This window comes from Tamandua tetradactyla, chromosome 3, assembly GCF_023851605.1.
Source record: "Tamandua tetradactyla isolate mTamTet1 chromosome 3, mTamTet1.pri, whole genome shotgun sequence".
Classification (NCBI taxonomy): domain Eukaryota; kingdom Metazoa; phylum Chordata; class Mammalia; order Pilosa; family Myrmecophagidae; genus Tamandua; species Tamandua tetradactyla.
Genome location: NC_135329.1, coordinates 45,007,497 through 45,027,627, shown reverse-complemented (window position 1 = coordinate 45,027,627; position 20,131 = coordinate 45,007,497). Strand labels below are relative to the sequence as shown.

The following is a 20,131-nucleotide window of genomic DNA, read 5'->3' as shown; positions in this document are numbered from 1 at the left end:
AGGCAGTCTGAAGATACATTCATTCAAAAAACGTTGACGTATCATAGGTAGAACGTCTTAAGAACATGTAATGCTGAGGTATCAATCTGTATCTTTCTTCTCTCTGAATACATGCTCAGGAAAGATTTATACTCCTGTAAGTGTTATATCATTTGGATAAATAATGTGTCAAGGAAGGAAATTCTCCAGTACCCTTGAATTTCTCCCCTTTCCTCTTACCTAATGGGAGCTTCAGAAATGATGGAGCTTCCTTGAGATACTGAACAGTGATGGTAACTTCATCGCCAGCATTTCTCAAAAGATGCACCTGTCAACACGACAAAAAATAGCTCCTTTACCATCACACACAAAACGAAATCCCTACCTTTCTCAGCTGTTTCTCAAGAACTCAGTGTTAATTATGACCTTTGAGACATCGAAAATTTGTAGGGTTAAACTGGGATAATAACAGAATGGCTATGCAACCCAAATTAAAGAACTTCTGTATTTTATTTACATATATATTATGTTCACCAGCAGAGGTTTGCTATTATTTAACCTTAAGACCAGGCTCTCTGCTTACTGTAGGATTGTAATCTACCACAGAAAATCATGTGAGAGATCAATTTATTAGTACGACTAGCCAATTTCCAGATATCAGCAAAACTGGATTAACTGTGATACAACCACCTATAAATATGAGTTACATAGTTTAAATAAAATTTTAGGTCCCAAGAAATTAATGGACATTAATATGATTTAACAAAACTTTTGTTGGAATTTCAAACTATCTTCATGGTTTTAGTCACTTCCACAGCCACATGTATTTTATTACTTATTCCACTTAAAGTAAGCTTTTTGTGCTAAGTATATTCACTGTCATTTAAGTAAGTTGGATTGGGGCACTACAAATTCTACATGTTACAAAACTACCATTTATTAGAATTACTTGCAATCCCACCCTATGTATGTCTATGATGCTTCTGCTTCAACTCTAACCAAAGGACAGTAATAGCTAGTCCTCATTCTTACTCACTCATATAACCTGTCAGCAATTTGAGCAGATTCCCTCATTAACTCCTTCATTCCCTTTGCTTGTGGGGTCTTTATTTCTTATGTCACTTCCAATTACATCATTTACTCCCTGGTGTATTTACACTCATTAACAGATTTTTAAAATACTGGATGGAGGTAGAGTGGGTGTGGTAGAGCTCGGGTTAAAAATATTTAGATGCCTCTTCTGAACTTGGGAATCAAATCTAAATAATTTCTATGTCACTCAAGGGTATTTACAATATATCCTCAGTCACCTTACTAGCTCTATTTATCTATCTCACCTAGGCCCTCTAAACTGAACAGACCCTTGAATATAGGCAATTTCAAGAACGTACTTTGCACTTCTATGTCACTGAGCCTTTACTTTATACCTTGACCAAAGAAGGTTTGTGCATTTTCCCAGGCCTCATGAAATCCCACTAAATATTTCAAACCCAGTTCAGTGCAACCACTGCTGAAAAGATCTACTTAATTTCATCGGGCATTTTCAGTATTCTACCTCTTCTTACTACTCATCTTTTTCTTTATTATTACTAATGGCATTGTGTGGCAGCCCCTGTGTATAGCAGGTACTAGGGGTATGTTTTACATATATTAAGTCCACATGATCCTATGACATAATCATCATTGCATATTTTCCAAGGCTATACCACAAGTAAGAAGCCGAGGCATTCCTAAAACCCAAGTCTTCTTCTCTATGAAGCCATCTCTTTTCACTAGCTGTTTTAGAGATAAATTGTGTCCTGAGCAGCATTAATGAAATATCATCCAATTGTTGTTTACTCATTATTAGGGGCAAGTCTCCAAATGTCTAGCAGAGGTTGAACCATGTCTTCAAATATCTAGTACGGCTTAAGGTTCAAATAGCTAGTAGTTACATAGTGACTAAGAAACAGAAGTTATTTTCGTACTGAATCAAGGAAGGCATTAAAGCTCAGATTTAGAGGATCTGTTTAGGGCCATCTTCTATTCCTGTATAATATCCTACAGGGAAAGTAACCAATCTGAATTCGTTTCTTCTCACCACCAACAAGAAGCAGAACATAAAGTATCTTCTCTGATGAATGGAACCCAAGATTACTTGAGAAAAGCTCAGTGTAACTGCATCCTCTCTTTCTGTACTGAAGGGATGCATAATCCTGCAATGCCTATCCTATAAAATCCTTTATCTATAGATGTGAATGGTATGAGGGTATGGGGAGGAGAAAGATAACAAAAGACAACTGTGGCACTCTGAAAGTGGATCCCAGCCTGTTTAATTTTCTAATTGCTGGAGAACTCAATTTAATTTTAGTTAAAAAGGACCAGAGCATCAACTAAAGAGGACAGGATTTGAGGCTTCTGTGACTCCTTGAGGATACATTCCAAGCAATATTACTCTCCTTTTTAAATAATCTAGTTCCTGTTTTTAGCTATTTCTTTAATTATACTATCTTGTGGTTATTCTGTTTTAAATGAGTTAGCGTGTATGCTTGTGTGTTTATCAGTGTGTGTATGTACACATGCCCAATGTTCATATGGACACTTATTCCTGCCTATCTACCTAAGTAAGTGAGGCAACTAAATCTGTTGAATGATTTTCACAAAATTTTCTGGAGAACAAGTGTGACTGATAGTATTATAAACTCCTACTTGATAAGGGCTAATTAACCTAAAAGACTCACTCTCATATTTACAGCTTAGCTTGCAGGGTCCTTGAAGAGATACCATATGGTAAAGTTAATTTTGTGTGTGGGTAACAAAACAACACTAAAATGTGGGGCAGATGACCTGAAAAAGTTAGACACTTAATTAAGGACCATACTTAGCTTCAACTTCTTATATTTTTCAAGTCCCAAATGTTTACCCTGCCTTGATTTGTTGTACTTCAAAATACCTGAATGAGACAAAGGTTTTTCTTCATTGCTAAATTTATTTATGTATTCAAACCATGCATGAGGCACATTAAAATATATTTGAATATTGACTATTGATGTTACTAAATTCAGTAAATGACTTGAAGACTATTTCTCCATGCCCAAATCATTATCTTAAGACTCTCAGATGTTACAAAGCCTAATTCCACTCTTTACGTTTATATGGCAACACTCCTTTTCCACCACACAGCAAGACATAATTGCTTTCTGCATCCAATTAAAATCAGTAATTGTGGCACCTTTCCTAGAAGCTCCCTGCCACCTTTATGACTGCACTCCTAATCACCACTCAACATCTGCTCTGTTCTAACAGTAAACTTACCATGTTTTCCAACCTCTAATCTAGCAGCCATGCCATCAAACTCTTCAGAGATAAGTTGAGTATATTTCTTTTTAAAAAAGGATTCAACTTCTAAATGAATCTTTTCCCCAAGTATTTAAAAATTCCACCCAAGCCATTCGATCCTACTAAGGGCTGTGGCACAACTAGCTCCAAACAAGACAAGGAGTTTGTGTGTCCACAAAGCTCCTACATGGCATCTTGTCAATGACAGTTCCATGGGAGACCTTCCAGGGACCATAGAACACTCCATACGACTACACATATGGGCAGCCTAAAAAGAGTTAGTGCATTTTTACAAATTTTAATTTAAAAGACCATATATTGAATATTTAAAAATATGAAATAATATACACATATAGTGAAAAATTAAATATTAATCACATACCAGATCTCTAGTTCCATACCTCAGAGACTCTGCTCCTAGAATTTTGGGGCATCCTTGCAGAAATATTCTGTACATTTATAAGAATGACTTTTATTCTGAGGGCAATTTGGTCATAGATACCAAAATTTACAATTTATGCCATTTTGATACAGAAACTGTATCTGTAGATATATTAGCAGATGGAAATAAATAAATGTATCCAGTAATGTTTAATGCACCACACATACACAAATACTGTATATTTCTAAGCCATTATATTTCCCTTATCTTTACTTAAATGTTAACATGCCCTACACTTTTTGAGACATTGCTTCCTTTATCTAAAGTATATATCATACAGTTTATTCCATATCAACTCATATAGGTCTATTTTGCTCTTTTTCATGGATACATAGTGTTCTATTTTGAGAATGTTCTACAAATAATTCAATTAATACCCAGTTTTAAAAATCTCTGTTGAGCGGGTTATTAATGTCACTTTTAATTCTTGATCATGTTTATGTCTTCACTAATATCCTTTAATTAATCTTTTCTGGTCTGTATATCTCATATTATTAGAAGAAAAATTTTAAGACAAACTTTATGGCTCTCTGTTAGCCCTGTGTCAATTTCCACCACTTTCATCTGTATTCAGCAACTTACATACTAAGACTCATCAGCATAAGCCCTTAACTGTCTCTATCCTAAGTTCCTAGCCCCTCTCTGACTTTGTTCCACTGGACTGGTCAAATCCCAACTATGATGAAATCCAACCTTCCAACTGAATCCCCTTCTGAAAACTTAATACCTAAAAATCACGAAACAAAAAAAAAATGCCTAAACCTGCTGATTGGTCCCCCTTCAATGACAGATCCTTAGAACCACCTGATAATCAAGTCATATATTTCTGATCTTTCCACTCTCCCACTCGAGTTGATAATTATCTTGTCTTATAAAGCTTCAACACATTCTCTCCTATCCACCTCTTATCTGCTGAACTTGAGAAAATAGAAGCTATCAAAAGAAAACCTCCCACAGCTCCAGCGACCACATATATCTACCGTGACACATACGTTGTCTTCTATAATCTATTACCTTCCTTTCCTTTCTGAGGATGAACTGTTTCTCTCCTAGAGAAAGCTAAGCCTTTCTTTAGTACTAGAATCCGTCTGCTTCACCTTTTCAAGGCTACTTCTCTATTAAAGTTCTTCCTCTTTCTCTTCTGAATCATTTATCAATTGTCTCCAGTGGGCCATTCTATAACCCTACAAATGTGCAATTTCTCCTATCTTGTGGTGGACTGGGGGTGAGGAGGGGACAGGGAACAAAAACAAAGAGAAAAATCTTATTGATTCTACATCCCCCTTCAGTTATATCATTTCTCATTTCCTCTTCAAAGCAAAACCTCCTGAAATCAAAGTATATACTTTTTGTCTCCTAGTCCTTTCCTCCCATAATCTTCAGCCCACCCCAATTAAACTTTTGTTTACACTATTCACCAAAACTGTTATTTTCAAGGTTACCAATGAACTTCAAGAGGCTAAATATACATGTGACAAATCTGAGTTCTCATCTTATAGGTTCTCTTAGAAGTACTTTGCAGAGTTGACCATTCTCTCTTCACTTACATAGCTCCTTTACTTGGTTTTCATCTTATCACACTTGCCTGGCTTCCTCACTCAATAGCTGCTAACCAGGTACGTTCATTCAGTTTCATGGCTTCCTAAACACTTCATCTACTGAAGAATCACAAGTTTTTGTTTTTGTTTTTTTAACATGGGCAGGCACCGGGAATCGAACCCAGGTCCTCTGGCATGGTAGGCAAGCATTCTTGCCTGCTGAGCCAGCATGGCCTGCCCAGGAATCACAAGTTTTTACCTCCAGCCCAGACTCTCCTCTGGAATGCTAATTCATATTCACAGTTATCTACATGACACCCATCAGATGTTAAATACGTACCCAAAACACAACACATCTAAAATCAAACTACCTTTCCTTCTTCTTAATTAGCATCTTCTAGTGATTTTCTCCATGTCAAAAAACTGCAAATCTGTTTTCAGATCCTCTCGCCAAAAATGTTTTATTCATCCTTATAAATGGATACAATTACATCTCACCAGGTCCCCAGCCCAGCTCCAACCCAGTGTTTTCTTCTGCTGGAGTTATTGCAATAACCTCTAGGTAGCCTCCCTGCTTCTCTCATATCTCCCTATCCTCATTCCATTCTTAGCATAAGGGCACTCATATTACTTGATAAAATAAGTTAATTAAGATCTATGTCTGCTCCTGTTAACTCTTAAGAAGGCCTACGGCTCGAACTGAGACTCTATAAAACTTTCAAGAGGTGAGCCTGCTTTCCTGGCACCTAAAATTTCCAGAGGGTTCCGAGACCAGATAAATCCTAAAACCCAGAGGGACCGTCCTCTCCAAGATTATCAACTAATTACATCCTCCTTTCCTTTAGTATCAACACCCATTCTCAACATGAAAAAGTCAGAACAGGCATTGCCTAAAGATCCCTATAGATTGGCAGAAGGATCAAAGGAGAAGGAGGAGTATAACATGAAAAATAGGATTTAAAAAATAAGTATGACTGCTGAATCACTATATTGATATTTCTTCTAGCCTCCAGTATTTAGGAGCAGTTAGAAGGAAAAAGCTGAAATAGTGGAATGGTAACCCATAACAAACTCTGAAATCTGTTCTGTAACTGCTTGTTGAAGTGAACTTTGAAAATCATTGCTTTCGTTTTCTTTTCTTTGTATATACATTATATTTCACAACACAAATATGATTAAAAATGTGATGTCTGGCAATGCCAGTCTGGGCTAATGAAAGAGACTTCTTTTCTGGCAAAAAGAGGGAAAAAAATCTAGGTCTGTAAGCATTTTATATTTTTGATAAGTTATGTTTTCTCTTTGTTTCTTTACTCACCTTTTATCTCTTTATTGCTGTGAAATTTTTACTCTATTTTTGCCCTTCTTGCATTTCTTCATAACTTTAGGCAAATTAACTTCAATTTTTCCTATCAGTCTTTATTTTATCAATTTATTTCTTACATTGAGGAAGACAAGTGGAAGCATACTCACATATCTCTTTCTACATCTTCTCACTTCTGCCTTATATTGGTTTCATCTGAGTGCTTAGGATATGTCACCTCACATGGACATGATCTACGTATTCAAGAGTTATGATATTTTTTTATTTTAGCTATTTTTCAAGTTACTCTATATTATAATTAACATCCTTCTAAACTTCAATTATGGTTTAAGAAAATGCATTCAAAGCATGTACTTCCCTTCATACGATATTATAATGACTAAATTAACTATAAAATCTCATTATAGTTAAACATGCTTTTAGTAATTAAAAAAAAGATATCAAACAATATACTTAAAATATACCTAAGGGAAAAAAAAGTTTCTGAGCATCAAAATGTCAGCATTGAAAGATGTGTTAAATGGAATTAAGAAAGGGGATATTTACCAAAGTAGACATTTTAAATTCACAATTATAGCAAGAACAAAACTGCAAATTGAAAGGTCTCAGATATAAACACCCCTTACCAAATATTTGGAAGGATCTATATTTTTGAATTTGACTCTAACACTATGGTTACTGCTATCATGGCTATGTGATTGTGTGGTAAAAGAGTGGTATTAAGTTCAATACTGTTTGTTAGTGCTACCTGCCAATTGTTTTTTTAAATGGAAAATTATTTACAAACATATCATTTAAAAATAGGCATTGGTATTTTATAAGGTTGACTTTTTTGGTTTCATTCTCAATATATTTCTATTTTAGAATCTAAGCAGAGAAGTTCAGCACTGGGCAATAAAACTAAATACATATGAATTTAGCTTTGGAAGCTTCTACTGCCACCAGGGCACACAGAGATAAGATGGTTGTTGTACGTGTGTGCAGTCAGAATCCCATTAATCATTTTTCCATCACCTATTTATCATGGCCAACATTTTGGAAAATTTAATATACCTCTTTTCTATGCAAATTTTAAATGTTTCATTCACATAAATTTAAGTGAATAAGGGAAAATTTCGTTCATGAATACATTCTTAAATTTAGTTTTAAAACCAGAACATCTTGAACAAATAAGTTATTTCACTGTAAATGATTAAGGTATCATCATTTAGTTAATTGCTAGCAGCAAAGATTATTCTACAATGAAATAACAGCTTATGCAAGTGGACCATTTGAGTTTGACATTAAATATTTTCACTACCCTGAGGAACCACCTGATTTTTTGCTGTTAAGGATATCTACTTGATGGGAAAGGCACCAAAATATTCTTGCAGGCAAGAAAACTTTGATGCACTGATTTTTGTGCATAGAGCAATGAGAGTTTTAAAGAAAACTGCTTAAGATAGATTACTTTCTCTTTTATCAAATGATGCATGGTATATCTGTCCTTGGAACTATAACTCAACACTCTTCAATAAGCTTCCAGAGCAATGCAATGTTGGGTCCATATTGCCCTGTGGAATAGGCTGGTGTGGAGTCAGTTATACCTTATACTTCTAGTTTGCGTACAGAACCATACTTTCAAGGACCTGAAAATTTTTTTAACCTAATCAGTGAAAACCTGCATTGTGCTTCTCTATGGAAAATAACTCAAACTCAGTTCTATTTAAATACTACATTAGTAAACTAACCAAACAGCCTATTAAATTATTCATTATTTAAAAAAAAATTCTCATTGTCAGTATTCTTTCAATATTTGAGCAAAGTGCTTGTATCCATATGAACTTAATTTGCATTGGACTGGAATTTTCTCTAATTGTAAAAGCATTTTCATGAAACCCTTTACTCTTATTTTGTATCCTTTCAAAAAGTTCTGAATTTTGAGCACTATGCTAACCATAAACTAGCAAGCTTATTATCTAAATATTTCCACTATTCAAGGCCAAAATAGAAAATTAACTCCATTATTATCCATAAAAATAAAATTTTAACAGATTTTAGAGAATATTGTTAATTAAAATCCTTTTTTCTACTTATCTGATTTTCATTCAAGGAAGCTCCCTGAAGAATTCTTAAATTCCTACATTTGTTTACTTATTATACTTTCATGCATAACCAGCCCACATATTTCATTATTTACCAAAAATAGACAAAGTTCTCTTTCTTCGGTATTTGACCCTGACAACACCATTTTCATTAATACAGTCATTCTTTCACTCCCTATAAAATCACTGAGCAAAATCTAAGTGCTACTCATTGTGTTGGGCATTGGATTGCTAGTCCTCCTTGCAAGTGATCGAGACTTCCTTATTGGGCAGGCATTTAAAGCAGGTGCTGGACTTACGCCCTAGCTGAGTCACGATACAGAAAATATTTGAAACACCAAAGCCTTCCCTGGCTTCCAATGAATGAAAGGGACAACCACAGGGCTCCCCATATTCTTTGTGGCACCAGCACTACAAATGGCCTAAGAAATTTGTCCCCACACGGAAACCATAATTTAAACTGATTATCCATTTTCTAATTTGAGATCACCAGAATAAACTCCTCAGGTCTTACATTCTTATAAACTCAGTCATAAGATGTCCAAGACTACCAAATCAGTTTCCCTACCCTAACCCAACCACATCATTCCTCTTTCCTAATCACCCAAATGCCTTCACTTTAATCAAGTTTTATAATATCAGTAAAAGCGCCTATAGGTTAAAATTCTTCTTTAATTTTTCCATTCACCTGCTTGCTCTAAAAACAAAACTAAACAACCAAAAACAAGTTATAGTCTGAGAACCCTGCTCTCTCACAACTCTGTTCAGTGCTGTCTGTTTGTGTTTCTCGTGTGCATCCCTGGTACAGGAGGTGAGGTAGGCCAAATTGTTCTTCCACATCCATTCTCCCCCAGAACAAACAAACAAACAAAACACTGCTTTGAGGCATATGCAATCTGACTAAACCCAATAACCCTCCTTATGCAGGCCTCTACTGACCTTTGAACAGCTCCTCCTCGTCTTTCGCTCCACTGACACTATTAAATAGACCATTCTTGGGAATTTCAATATCAATGTACTGTATTTTTAGTAACCAACTTTAACCTTGGGTTTTAGTTTCTTGAACTCTTTCCTCATCCCAAAAGGTCTTATTGTCTATACCACCTAAGCCACATACCCAAAAATGCTTTAAAAATATCTTTTTTTTCTCAAAGTGCTTCTACAATTTTGAACCTCTCAGATCCAGTATTATTTCATGTCTTGCCATTTCATACCCTCACTCTGGTATATTTCAACCATACCACAACTTCCAAACCATTGACCCAGCCACGTTCTCACTACACAGCACAGCCTATGGTCTCACTGTCCTCCTTATCAAACTTAAATTCAATATCCATCACTGTCACTTTGCCTTGCATGCTTCATCATCGTTGGTCAAATATCTAACTCTTTTCCTACTCTGTACTTGCTCTCAGGCTGCACATTTAGGCTTGCAAAAACATACAATTTGATTGACTAATCTTACTTTAACTTCATTACCATTGATCTCAAGTGGACTTTTAGTGCAACGTACATTCCCCTGCCTATTCTCTCTCCTTTTAATCAATAGGATGATTCCACAACTTCTTTTCATTGAAATACGCAACACGTTTCCCACTCCCCGCTTTCAGTTGCTGATCATACATCTTATTTCAATGAGAAAAGTAAAGAGAAATATCCTATATTTGGAGCCCATTTTCTATCAACTTACATCCAACCTATACTCTGTGTTCTCTCTTGTGACAGTAAAGAACATTCCTTGCTCCCATCTGAGGTCAGGGAATTCATTCCTTCTAGCTTTCTAAAATACTTGCACAATTCAATTGTTGCAATTATGTTGCAATTGCTCCCCTCTTTCTCATATACCAGTATCTTTCTTCTATGTGAATTGTTTCCCTCAGAATACTAACATGCCACAGTACCTTCTATCATATTATACTTCTCTTAACCCAACATCATATGTGTGGTAGTTAGATTCAGTTGTCAACTTGGCCAGGTGAAAGTGCCTAGTTCTGTTGCTGTGGACATGAGCCAATGGTACATGAACCTCATCTGCTGCTCATTACATCTGCAGTCAGCTAGGAGGTATGTCTGCTGCAATGAATGATGTTTGACTTAATTGGCTCGTCCCTAAATGAGAGAGCTCAACGTAGCACAGCCCAAGCAGCTCAGCATACCTCATCTCAGCACTCGTAGGTCAGCTCAGGCTTTTGGAGATGCAGAAAGAAGTCACCCTGGGGAAAGTTGTTGGAACCCAGGGGCCTGGAGAGAAGGCCAGCAGAGATCGCCCTGTGCCTTCCCACGTTAAGAAAGAACCTCCGTTGAAAGTTAGCTGCCTTTCCTTTGAAGAACTAATGAAACAAATCCCCTTTTATTAAAAACAAATTTGTCTCTGGTGTGTTGCATTCCAGCAGCTAGCAAATCACAACAATATGCAACAATATGCAACAAAACTGCCTGTTTTCTCTTATTGAAAAAATGTGCAAAAAAGTTAGTTATACTTATTCCATCTACCTCCTCAATTTTTATTTTTCTTACACTCTCTTGGATCACTCCATTAAAACTACACTTGTGAGGGTCCCCACTGGCCTCTACATCGAAAATCTGATCGATATTCAGTCTTCCTCTAAAGTGACCTCTCAGAAGTTTTTGATAAAGTTTATCACTCTTCATTTCTTTAACTTGTTTTTCCTTTGGCTTCCAGTATATAGCAGCTTCACCATTCCCCCCTATTTCATGGAATGCTTTTTTTTTTTTCTTTTTGTCTTAATGACCTTATTCTGCATCCTAAATTTTAAATGTGAGCATTCTCTAAGGAACTATTTTACTGCTTCCTCAGACTTTTCTTCTCTGTATGCATGCACATTACCTTTCTAGGTACTCTCAATACTCTGTATACATTTATGACTTCCAATTTTATATCTGAAGTCCCAGCATTGGCCATTGCGAAAATTGGCTCTTCAATTAAGTTAATTCCTCAGACCTAAATTTGGCGTCACTTTGGAAGCCCCTGCTTCTCCCACAACCTGCATTCAGTCCAACTGAATGACCTGTAGGGCTAATTATAAAATGTATCTGCATTATGACCATTTGCCTCTCCTTATATGGTTGCTATCAAGGTAACACAACTAATATGTATTGGCACTGACATTAGGATCCATGTGTGTCCATAATGGAATCTTCAATAGGTGGAAGATCTTGTTTGTACAGGTTAGTGTGATACCTGGATACACCCCAGAGAAATGTGGGAAGAGAATAAAAAAGTATTCACAAAGATCCTTGGGGTACTGTGGAGAAAGGGAGATATATTAAACTTCACCATCAGGGGAATTTCTGGGATATTCTCGCAAGTAGTAGGGATAACCAAATCAAGAGGCTGAGCCCTCAATCTTGGGTTTCACCCCTATGAAACTTATTTCCACAAAGAAGAAGCTAAGCCTACTTATAATTATGCCCAAGAGTCACCTCCAGAGAACCTCTTTTGTTTCTGAGGTGTGGCCTCTCTCTCTCTAGGCTAACTAGGCAGGTGAACTCACTGCCCTTCCGTTCTATGTGGGACATGACTCCCAGGGGTTGGAACTCACCCTGGAAATATGGGACAGGACTCCTGAGATGAGCCAGAATCATGAGATTGAGAAATCCTTCTTGACCAAAAGGGTAAAGAGAGAAATGAGACAAAAAACTGTCAGAGGCAGAGAATTCTCAAGCACAGTTGAGAGGTTATCCTGGAGATTATTCTTATGCATTATAGATATCCCTTTTTAGTTTATGGGATATTGGAGTGGCTAGAGGGAAGTGTCTGAAATGGTTGAACAGGATTCCAATAGTCTTGATTCTTGAAGACGAATGTATAGCTCTTACAATGTGACCGTGTGATTGTGTCACCTTGTATCTGATGTTCCTTTTATCTAGTGTATGGACACATGAGTAAAAAATTAAAGATAAAAAGATTAATTGATAATAGGGGGGAATAAAGAGTAAAAAAAAATTGGGTAGATTGAAATAACTAATGGTCAATGAGAGGGAGGGATAAGGGGTATGGGATGTATGAGTTCTTTTACTGGAACGATGCAAATGTTCTAAAAATGATCATGGAGATGAATACACAACTATGTGATGATATTGTGAGCCAATGATTGTAAACTTTGGATGGACTATATGTGCGTGAAGATATCTCAATAAAAACATTTTTTTTAAAGAAGAAGAAATAGAAATGTCAAAAAGTAAGATTCCAATTTTGTTTAAAATGTAAATGTAGAAGAGATTGAGAATGAGGACACAAAAGTCAAAATATTAAGTTTTTTTTTCTTGGTAGTGTAATTACACATCATTTTAGTTTCCTTTTCATACTTTTCTATTTCTTTAAATTTTCTACATTGGGCATATGATATTTCATAGTGAAAATAAATTTACTAAAATAAAGGAATAAGTAATACCTCATAGATATCACTGTTACCTGTGATCTCAGAAATAAATTTTATTTTATTTATTAAAAAAACATTTGCGTGTACCAGACTCCAAACGCTTTGAGATTAGCCATTTGGTTTTCATTTGCCTTGAAACAAACAAGTCGGGTCTTGCCTATTATTTTACTTTTAACCTCTTGGATTGACTTTGTTTAAAGCATTTCTCTTGTAATGCATCTAGCTGTGTACATGTGTGTGTGTGGTGGTGGGGCATGGAAAGGGCCGAGTTCCTGAGCCAATCTGAGAATCCATTTTTTAGTTAGGGAGAATTAATCTCCTTACATTTACTGTTACAATCCAATCCAATTATGTGCTGTGCTAGTGCATTCAATACCCATCATTATTTGATCAGAAGGCCAATAAAGTTATGAGATAGTTAAGTGGCAATTGTTAACAAAATGATACAGCCTACATGCCTATAATATTACTTTACATTTTCTTTGTTTATATACTTTTTCTGTATTCTTTATATTTATATAATTGTCCTTATCTATTTTATATGATCTATATTATCTTTCACTCTTTCTATCCATCTTACTTACCTCTCAGCATTCTACAGTGTATATATATACAGCTTCACTTGCATTTTATATATTAACTTGCTAAGTTTAATCAATATGTATCATCTTCCTAAATATAAACAGCTCCAGAAAGAAACTCATGTTTTTGGTGTCTTCCACTCATAAAAGATGAAGGAAAAGTTGCACTTACTTTGGCACCCTTTGGCAAGAAGTCATTCCAAGCTTTGGTGCACCGTCTTATAGCTTCTTATAGGCTACAGTTGATGTTTCCAATGGTCATTATCAGCTGGGTGATACTATTACACTTCTAAATTTCTTCAATTATTACCCACAATTTTTCACAGTGGTCACAATTTCCTATGGGCTTCCACCGCCCTCACTCACATTGCTTCAAGATATATATGATCAATAGTCTTTCAAATTTTTCCAAGTTCCTAGTCTTACTATAAGAAAAGTTACTTTTCTACTTTAATTTTTTTGGTTGATTTCTGTCAGAATTAGGCGGATGCCTTTTTGTATTTAAAGCTATTTTCTAAAGGTTCTCTGGGTTTGATCTCACTACAGGCCTTTTACCTCAAAGCAACATCTTACTCGATATAACAAATTTCCTACTTAATATCTATAGACTCTGTTTTAGCTTTCATATGCGGAGTACTCAACTTGCTTTATTGCCATTTTCGTTTAAAGTTAAGAAAATGTGTTTAGTCTTTGTGCTGGTTTGAAACTGTTATGTGCCTCAGAAGAGCCATGCTCTTTTAATCCAACCATGTAGAGGCAGACCTTTTGCAAGGTGGGACATTTTGATTTGATTGTGTTCATGGAGATGTGTCCCACCAATTGTGGGTGGGTTATTTTGATTACATGGAGATGTGACCCCACTCATTCAAAGTGGGTCTTAATCTGCTTGCCGGAGTCCTTTAAGAAGGATACATTTTGGAGAGTGATACATTTCTTACATTTCTCCAAGACAGATGCTTGGAGAGCTAAGAGAGATCAGAGAGATGAAACCGGATATAGTTTGGAGACGTTAAGCTAAGAAATGAAATTCAGAATTTGCCCTGGAAAAGTAAAGAAAGGACTGGCAGAGGCTTAAGAGAGTGAAAGCCACTGAATCAGAAACTGAAAGCAACATACTGGGTGCAAGGACAAGCAGATGCCAGTTACATGACTTGTCAGCTGACAGAGCTAGTCTAGATGCTGACAGGCTTTCCTCCAAGAAAGCACCCTCTTGATGGTGCCTTAATTTGGACATTTTCAAGACCTTAGAACTGTAACCTCATAACTTAAATATATGCTCTTCAAGAAAGTCAATCCATTTCTAGTTTCTTTAACAAACTGAAAAAGTCTTCAAATTATTTGCATTGTATTACAGCTATGATTTCCAGCATTAATTATGTTTTACCACCTTAAATTGCTTGCATTTTTCTGCTCTATGCAATTAGTATTGTCTACTTAACTCTTGTATAGATTTTGCCTAAAACATGAACAAGTTATTGTTAGCGGAAAACCACATGCTCTCCTACTCAGAATTACAAGCTTTCATGTCATTCCCAAACTACTATGGGTTTTCCTAAGCTTGCATCAAGCAATTTTCATTGCTTTTTATCCTCAGATAAATAGATTTAATTTTTCCACAAAGTGATCCCTTTGTGAAGTCATCATTAATGGCATCATATAACATTATTTGTACTTTTTAGCTTCTCCTATTTATATTTATAATCATATTACATTTTCTTTATAACTCAAGCAAAGAAGAAGATCCTTTTTTGTATGCCATTCAAAAAAGCAATACAATTTTTTAAAAAGTGGATCATTTCTTTCACATCTTTTAAAATAATACTCATAGAACAGTATTTTATCTCTTAGTTGAGCATCAGCTATCATTATAACAGTCTTTGAAATTATAGTGGTAGCTGTTAAGTATTCTGAAGAAACAAAATCATTGTTCTGCCCTCTCATCCACATATAATCCAGAAGTGATAGTTATGATACAATGCCTGGCATAAAAATACATAAATAGTACTCAGATGATAATACCATTGTATGAATCCCACTGGTGATATCTAATATAGACCCTTTAAAAATCCAGATAAACTATGCAGAATTACACTTGAAGCATAAATGAAACCAAAATATTCTATTCTGAAGTATGAGAAGATCAATTGATGAAGTTTATGTACTTAAGATATATATTAAAAGAGAAATGCCTTATAATTTTGAGAAAAATCTGTTTTCAATACTTAGATATTATGTGTAACACGGTGTACTCTTGAGACTCCCAGATTATGCCCCTATAAACTGAGGCTAATCCATTCTCCCAGAGTTTTTATGAGGATTTGACAAAATAATGTGACTGAAGCTGCCTTACAAAATATGAATGGCTATGCTTGTTATAATTACTAGGTGGATGAAAGTCTCCAATGAGACTGTAAGGAAGTAATGAAAAAGAGCACAAAAATGGGCAAAAGACTGGCAGGAAATCATAGAAGTAAAAAGGTTTAAAGCAGCTTAAAGAATTATTAAAATATTTTAAATCCAAATATGAACAGAAGAACATAGGAAAGTTCCTAAAAGTGGAAGAGCCAGAGAACACAACTCTCACAGTGCGTATTCCCAGAGCAAAATGTCCAAAGCTTCAGTCAAGTGAGAAAGAGGCAGTTTGGGGTTACTGTGGAAGAACGAGCCTGCATTTGGAAACAGATCAAATGAAGAACGATGATGAGTTGAAGGGTCCCGAGGTTTGTTTCTTGGAAGGGAACAGAGGGGGATAATGAGATTTAGGGAAATGTTTGAATCGATGATGAAAAATTAACACTCCTTTGATCTGGATTAGCAGGGGAATATTAAAGGAAGGTAGACTGGATGGATTCAAGGTCATGTGCACACAGATAACAGACAAAGTAATACAGCTGAAACAGATGGAATATCAGGCAATTTTCAGCACTCTTTACATTTGGATTTCAGACAGAGCTTCTTCTGGTTTTCTATGATCATGAAAATAACTAGAGGGAAGTCTTTAGCTATACCGCTAAGGGCTGGTTTCTTACAATATGGTGCACAATTATGGATATTGTACATCATAGAACATATTATATATTACTTATTATAATATGTATTTTATTTTATATATAATTTTACAACTCTAGGTTAATTGAAAGTTTTAATCAAGCCCCTTCCTAATTTTACAGATGAAATGAATCAAGCTGAGAGGGCTTAAGTCACAGATTCAAAACACAAACGACTGGTGACAGCCCTGGAATAAGAATCCAAGCCACTGAAGGTCCCGGGAATTGCTGCTGCCTTGGGAATAAGGAATCGGTTCCAGACCAGAGTGTGCGGCTGTGCGGGAGAAAACCAACCCTGAAAAACCATTTAACACAGTGGCCTGACCACCACCTTTCACGTGATTTTAGTGATAAAGGGGTTGCTCTTCTCTGGGACTATTGCTATTTCACAGCTAAAACAAAAATCACAGAAGAATGCTAAATTCTTTCAGGCATATAAATTTAAGCCTCTATCATTTTCATAATTTAATCACATTTTGCCACTAACCAAATAGCATTTTTTTAAAATTACTTTTTTCAGTATATTTAAATAAACCCCAAATTGTATTTCTTTATTTTTAGAAGTTAAATTATGTAATAGGAATCCACAGGCATATTTTGCTCACTGGGACAACAGGAAAAAATTCTTCCTCAGTTGTCATGTTGGCACCATTTCAACTCTAATCAATACTTCTATTGACAGATAAAATCATTAGGTTCACTTTTTAGCACATCAAACAGCAAAGGGATGTTTTTCAATGATAGACCTACAGCACAGTAAAGTATATTTCTGAAGAGTAAATGAAATGCTTTACAGGGTGTATGTTCAACTGTGCCAAATGAAGCTGTGGCAAGAAAGGCCATTTACTTAGGTAGCAAACTGCGATTTTTTTTTTCAATATGCAGCTCACTGACAGACACAGCGTTTTTTTTTCCCAGTAGATAAATGAATAGATTCACATGGTTTACAAAGTAAGATGCTCATTAGCATTCCATGCAGATAAGTTATGAGGCAAGTGGAGATAATCAGACACGTTCGTTTGTTAAGGCTTTAGAAATATGAAAATGAATGTCACGCTGACCTCTTCTGATTGTTTCCTTTCCTTAAATCCTTTTGGAATTTAAAATTTAAATTTCAAATTTAAATTTGAAATATCGTCTCAAAATAATTTTCTGATCCTTCAGATACTGTGTGATTTACTATTTATTAAGAAATTGTTAACAACGAAATAGTTTTCAAAATAACATTTTCCTATCAGTGAATAAAAATATTAATGGATAAATATCATATAAGAAGTGGATGATGAATATTATCTATCAGTTTATCATGGGTATGAATAATTCCGCCACCTGAAAGTAGAAAAGACTTGAAGAATAGATTTTTCCACTCCCCTGATGCTCAGAATTGCAAAACCAAGATTTTTGGAGCAAAAAGGTATAAGAAATGATTTATTGAGTAGTCCAACTACTTCACTTTGCATGTTAACAAATAGAAGTCCTGAGAATTCTGTAATTTGCTGATACACAAAATCAAGGGGCAAAGCTCTGAAAAAGAACGTTAGATCGTCTGATAGTCTCATAAGTTTTCTTCCTATTTGTATTGACTCATTTTTTTTTTTAAAGCATTTTTTTTATTTTATTATTTTTTGTTTGTTTGTTTGCTTTTTTTTACATGGGCTGGGGCCGGGAATCGAACCGGGGTCCTCCGGCATGGCAGGCAAGCACTCTTGCCCGCTGAGCCACCGCGGCCCGCCCAGTATTGACTCATTTACAGTAATTGTCCTTATTTCTAATCCTGTTAATATACCTACACCACTTTTTTTTTTTTTTTTTAGGGAGGAAGGGAAGGAAAGACAGAGAGAAGGAAGGAAGGATGGAAGGAAGGAAGAAAGGGAAACATCTTCTTGTTTTTATTGTATTTTGTTTGTTTGTTTGTTCTCCACATGGGCTGGGGCCGGGAATCGAACCGAGGTCCTCCGGCATGGCAGGCAAGCACCCTGCCCGCTGAGCCACCGCGGCCCCCCCCCTACACCACTTTTATATCTCTTAGATTAGGCGAAACTAAACAAAATTAGTTCAACTATGGACCAAATCCCAGACCTCTCACTAAGCTGTCACACTGCTGAACCCATACCTCTTTTTCCCCTAAAGTTTCACTTCTCCCCAATACACACATATACATATTTACACACACGGCAAGGAGAACATATATATATATTTATATTTCAATTTAATCACTGAATGGTTTAGTAATTTCTAAAAGTGTATGCATCATGGAACTCGTCATGTATTTGGCTTCCCAAATTCATGTAATCACAGAAACATTTTTACAGATTGCCTTACAGATTCCCATGGGAAATAATTTGGGATATTGGGATATACTCATCTGTACTCTGACATCACCATTGGTATTTTTTTAGGAAAAAGAGCAATGCTCAGAATTTTTAATTACCCATTAGGATCTCCAAGACTTCTATTGTACGCCTGCCGTAGAGTGACCACAAATCAAGGAAAACTCACTTCAATGGCTGGACTTTCTTTTCTTTTTCCTAACTCCCTTTATTTTTCCTTCTCCTACTCCCTTCAACTCTCCTTCACTTCCTTTTTCCTTTCCTTCATTCCTGGAAGCTCACATGGGCAATTATTTGTGGAACCAGCTACAAAGAATGGTTGGATGACTTCCAAAGTATACAATCCTATATATTTATGCTTCCTGTCATAATCATCTTTGATTTGATCGAAACACAAGATGAGGAAATCCTTGCCCAAACTATGGGTGTGTCTTGCTGCTAGCTATGCATCTTCAAGACCCTTTAACAGGACAGTAGTTGGAACTATTAAAAGGAGGATCCACCATCAGTTTGAAGAGCTTATGAGAATGTCCTTCCAACTAATCTTTGTTTGGCCTTGTGCTTAGGCTTAATACCCAAAATAAACTGTGTGTAGCACAATATCCCAGCTGCCATTTCTAGTTCTGGGATTTTAAATGCGTGGAGAAATGCAAGTGAGGAGAGAAAAGCAACATGAGTTTTATTTCCAATGTTCACATTTTGTCCATATAAATATGAACAAGTTGTCTGACCCATCTTCAGCTCAAAATCCTCATGGTTGAAATGAGGGGTTGGACTGACCAACTACTAACTAAGATCCTTTCCATCTTTCACTGATTTTAAATACTTTCAAATCCAAAATAATGGTGGAATTTTCTTTTGTTCTGATTTGATGATCATATATGTCACAATTGAAATAGTACTTGTTCCTAAAATTATTTTTCAAGTAGATATTATTCCATTCATAAAAAAATAGATGAAAAAGACAAAGAAAATGCACATCACTGGTTTATGCATTTTAACACCTTCCCCTTTTTTTTGACAAGGCTACTCTTTTAGTTTCTTATAATATGGAATTAAAATATGATTTTTTTCAACTAATTGACTTT

General features: G+C 35.7%; 1 protein-coding gene across 16 annotated transcripts in view; it reads right to left on the bottom strand.

Moving 5' to 3' along the window:
* Positions 1-20,131, bottom strand: part of SNTG2 (syntrophin gamma 2) — a 484,887-nt gene that overhangs the window by 223,523 nt on the left and 241,233 nt on the right. For all 16 annotated transcript variants that reach the window (XM_077153049.1, XM_077153052.1, XM_077153057.1 and 13 more), the window contains one exon: positions 220-307. In XM_077153049.1, the coding sequence (XP_077009164.1) occupies positions 220-307 (88 nt within the window). The remainder of the gene's footprint in view (positions 1-219; positions 308-20,131) is intronic.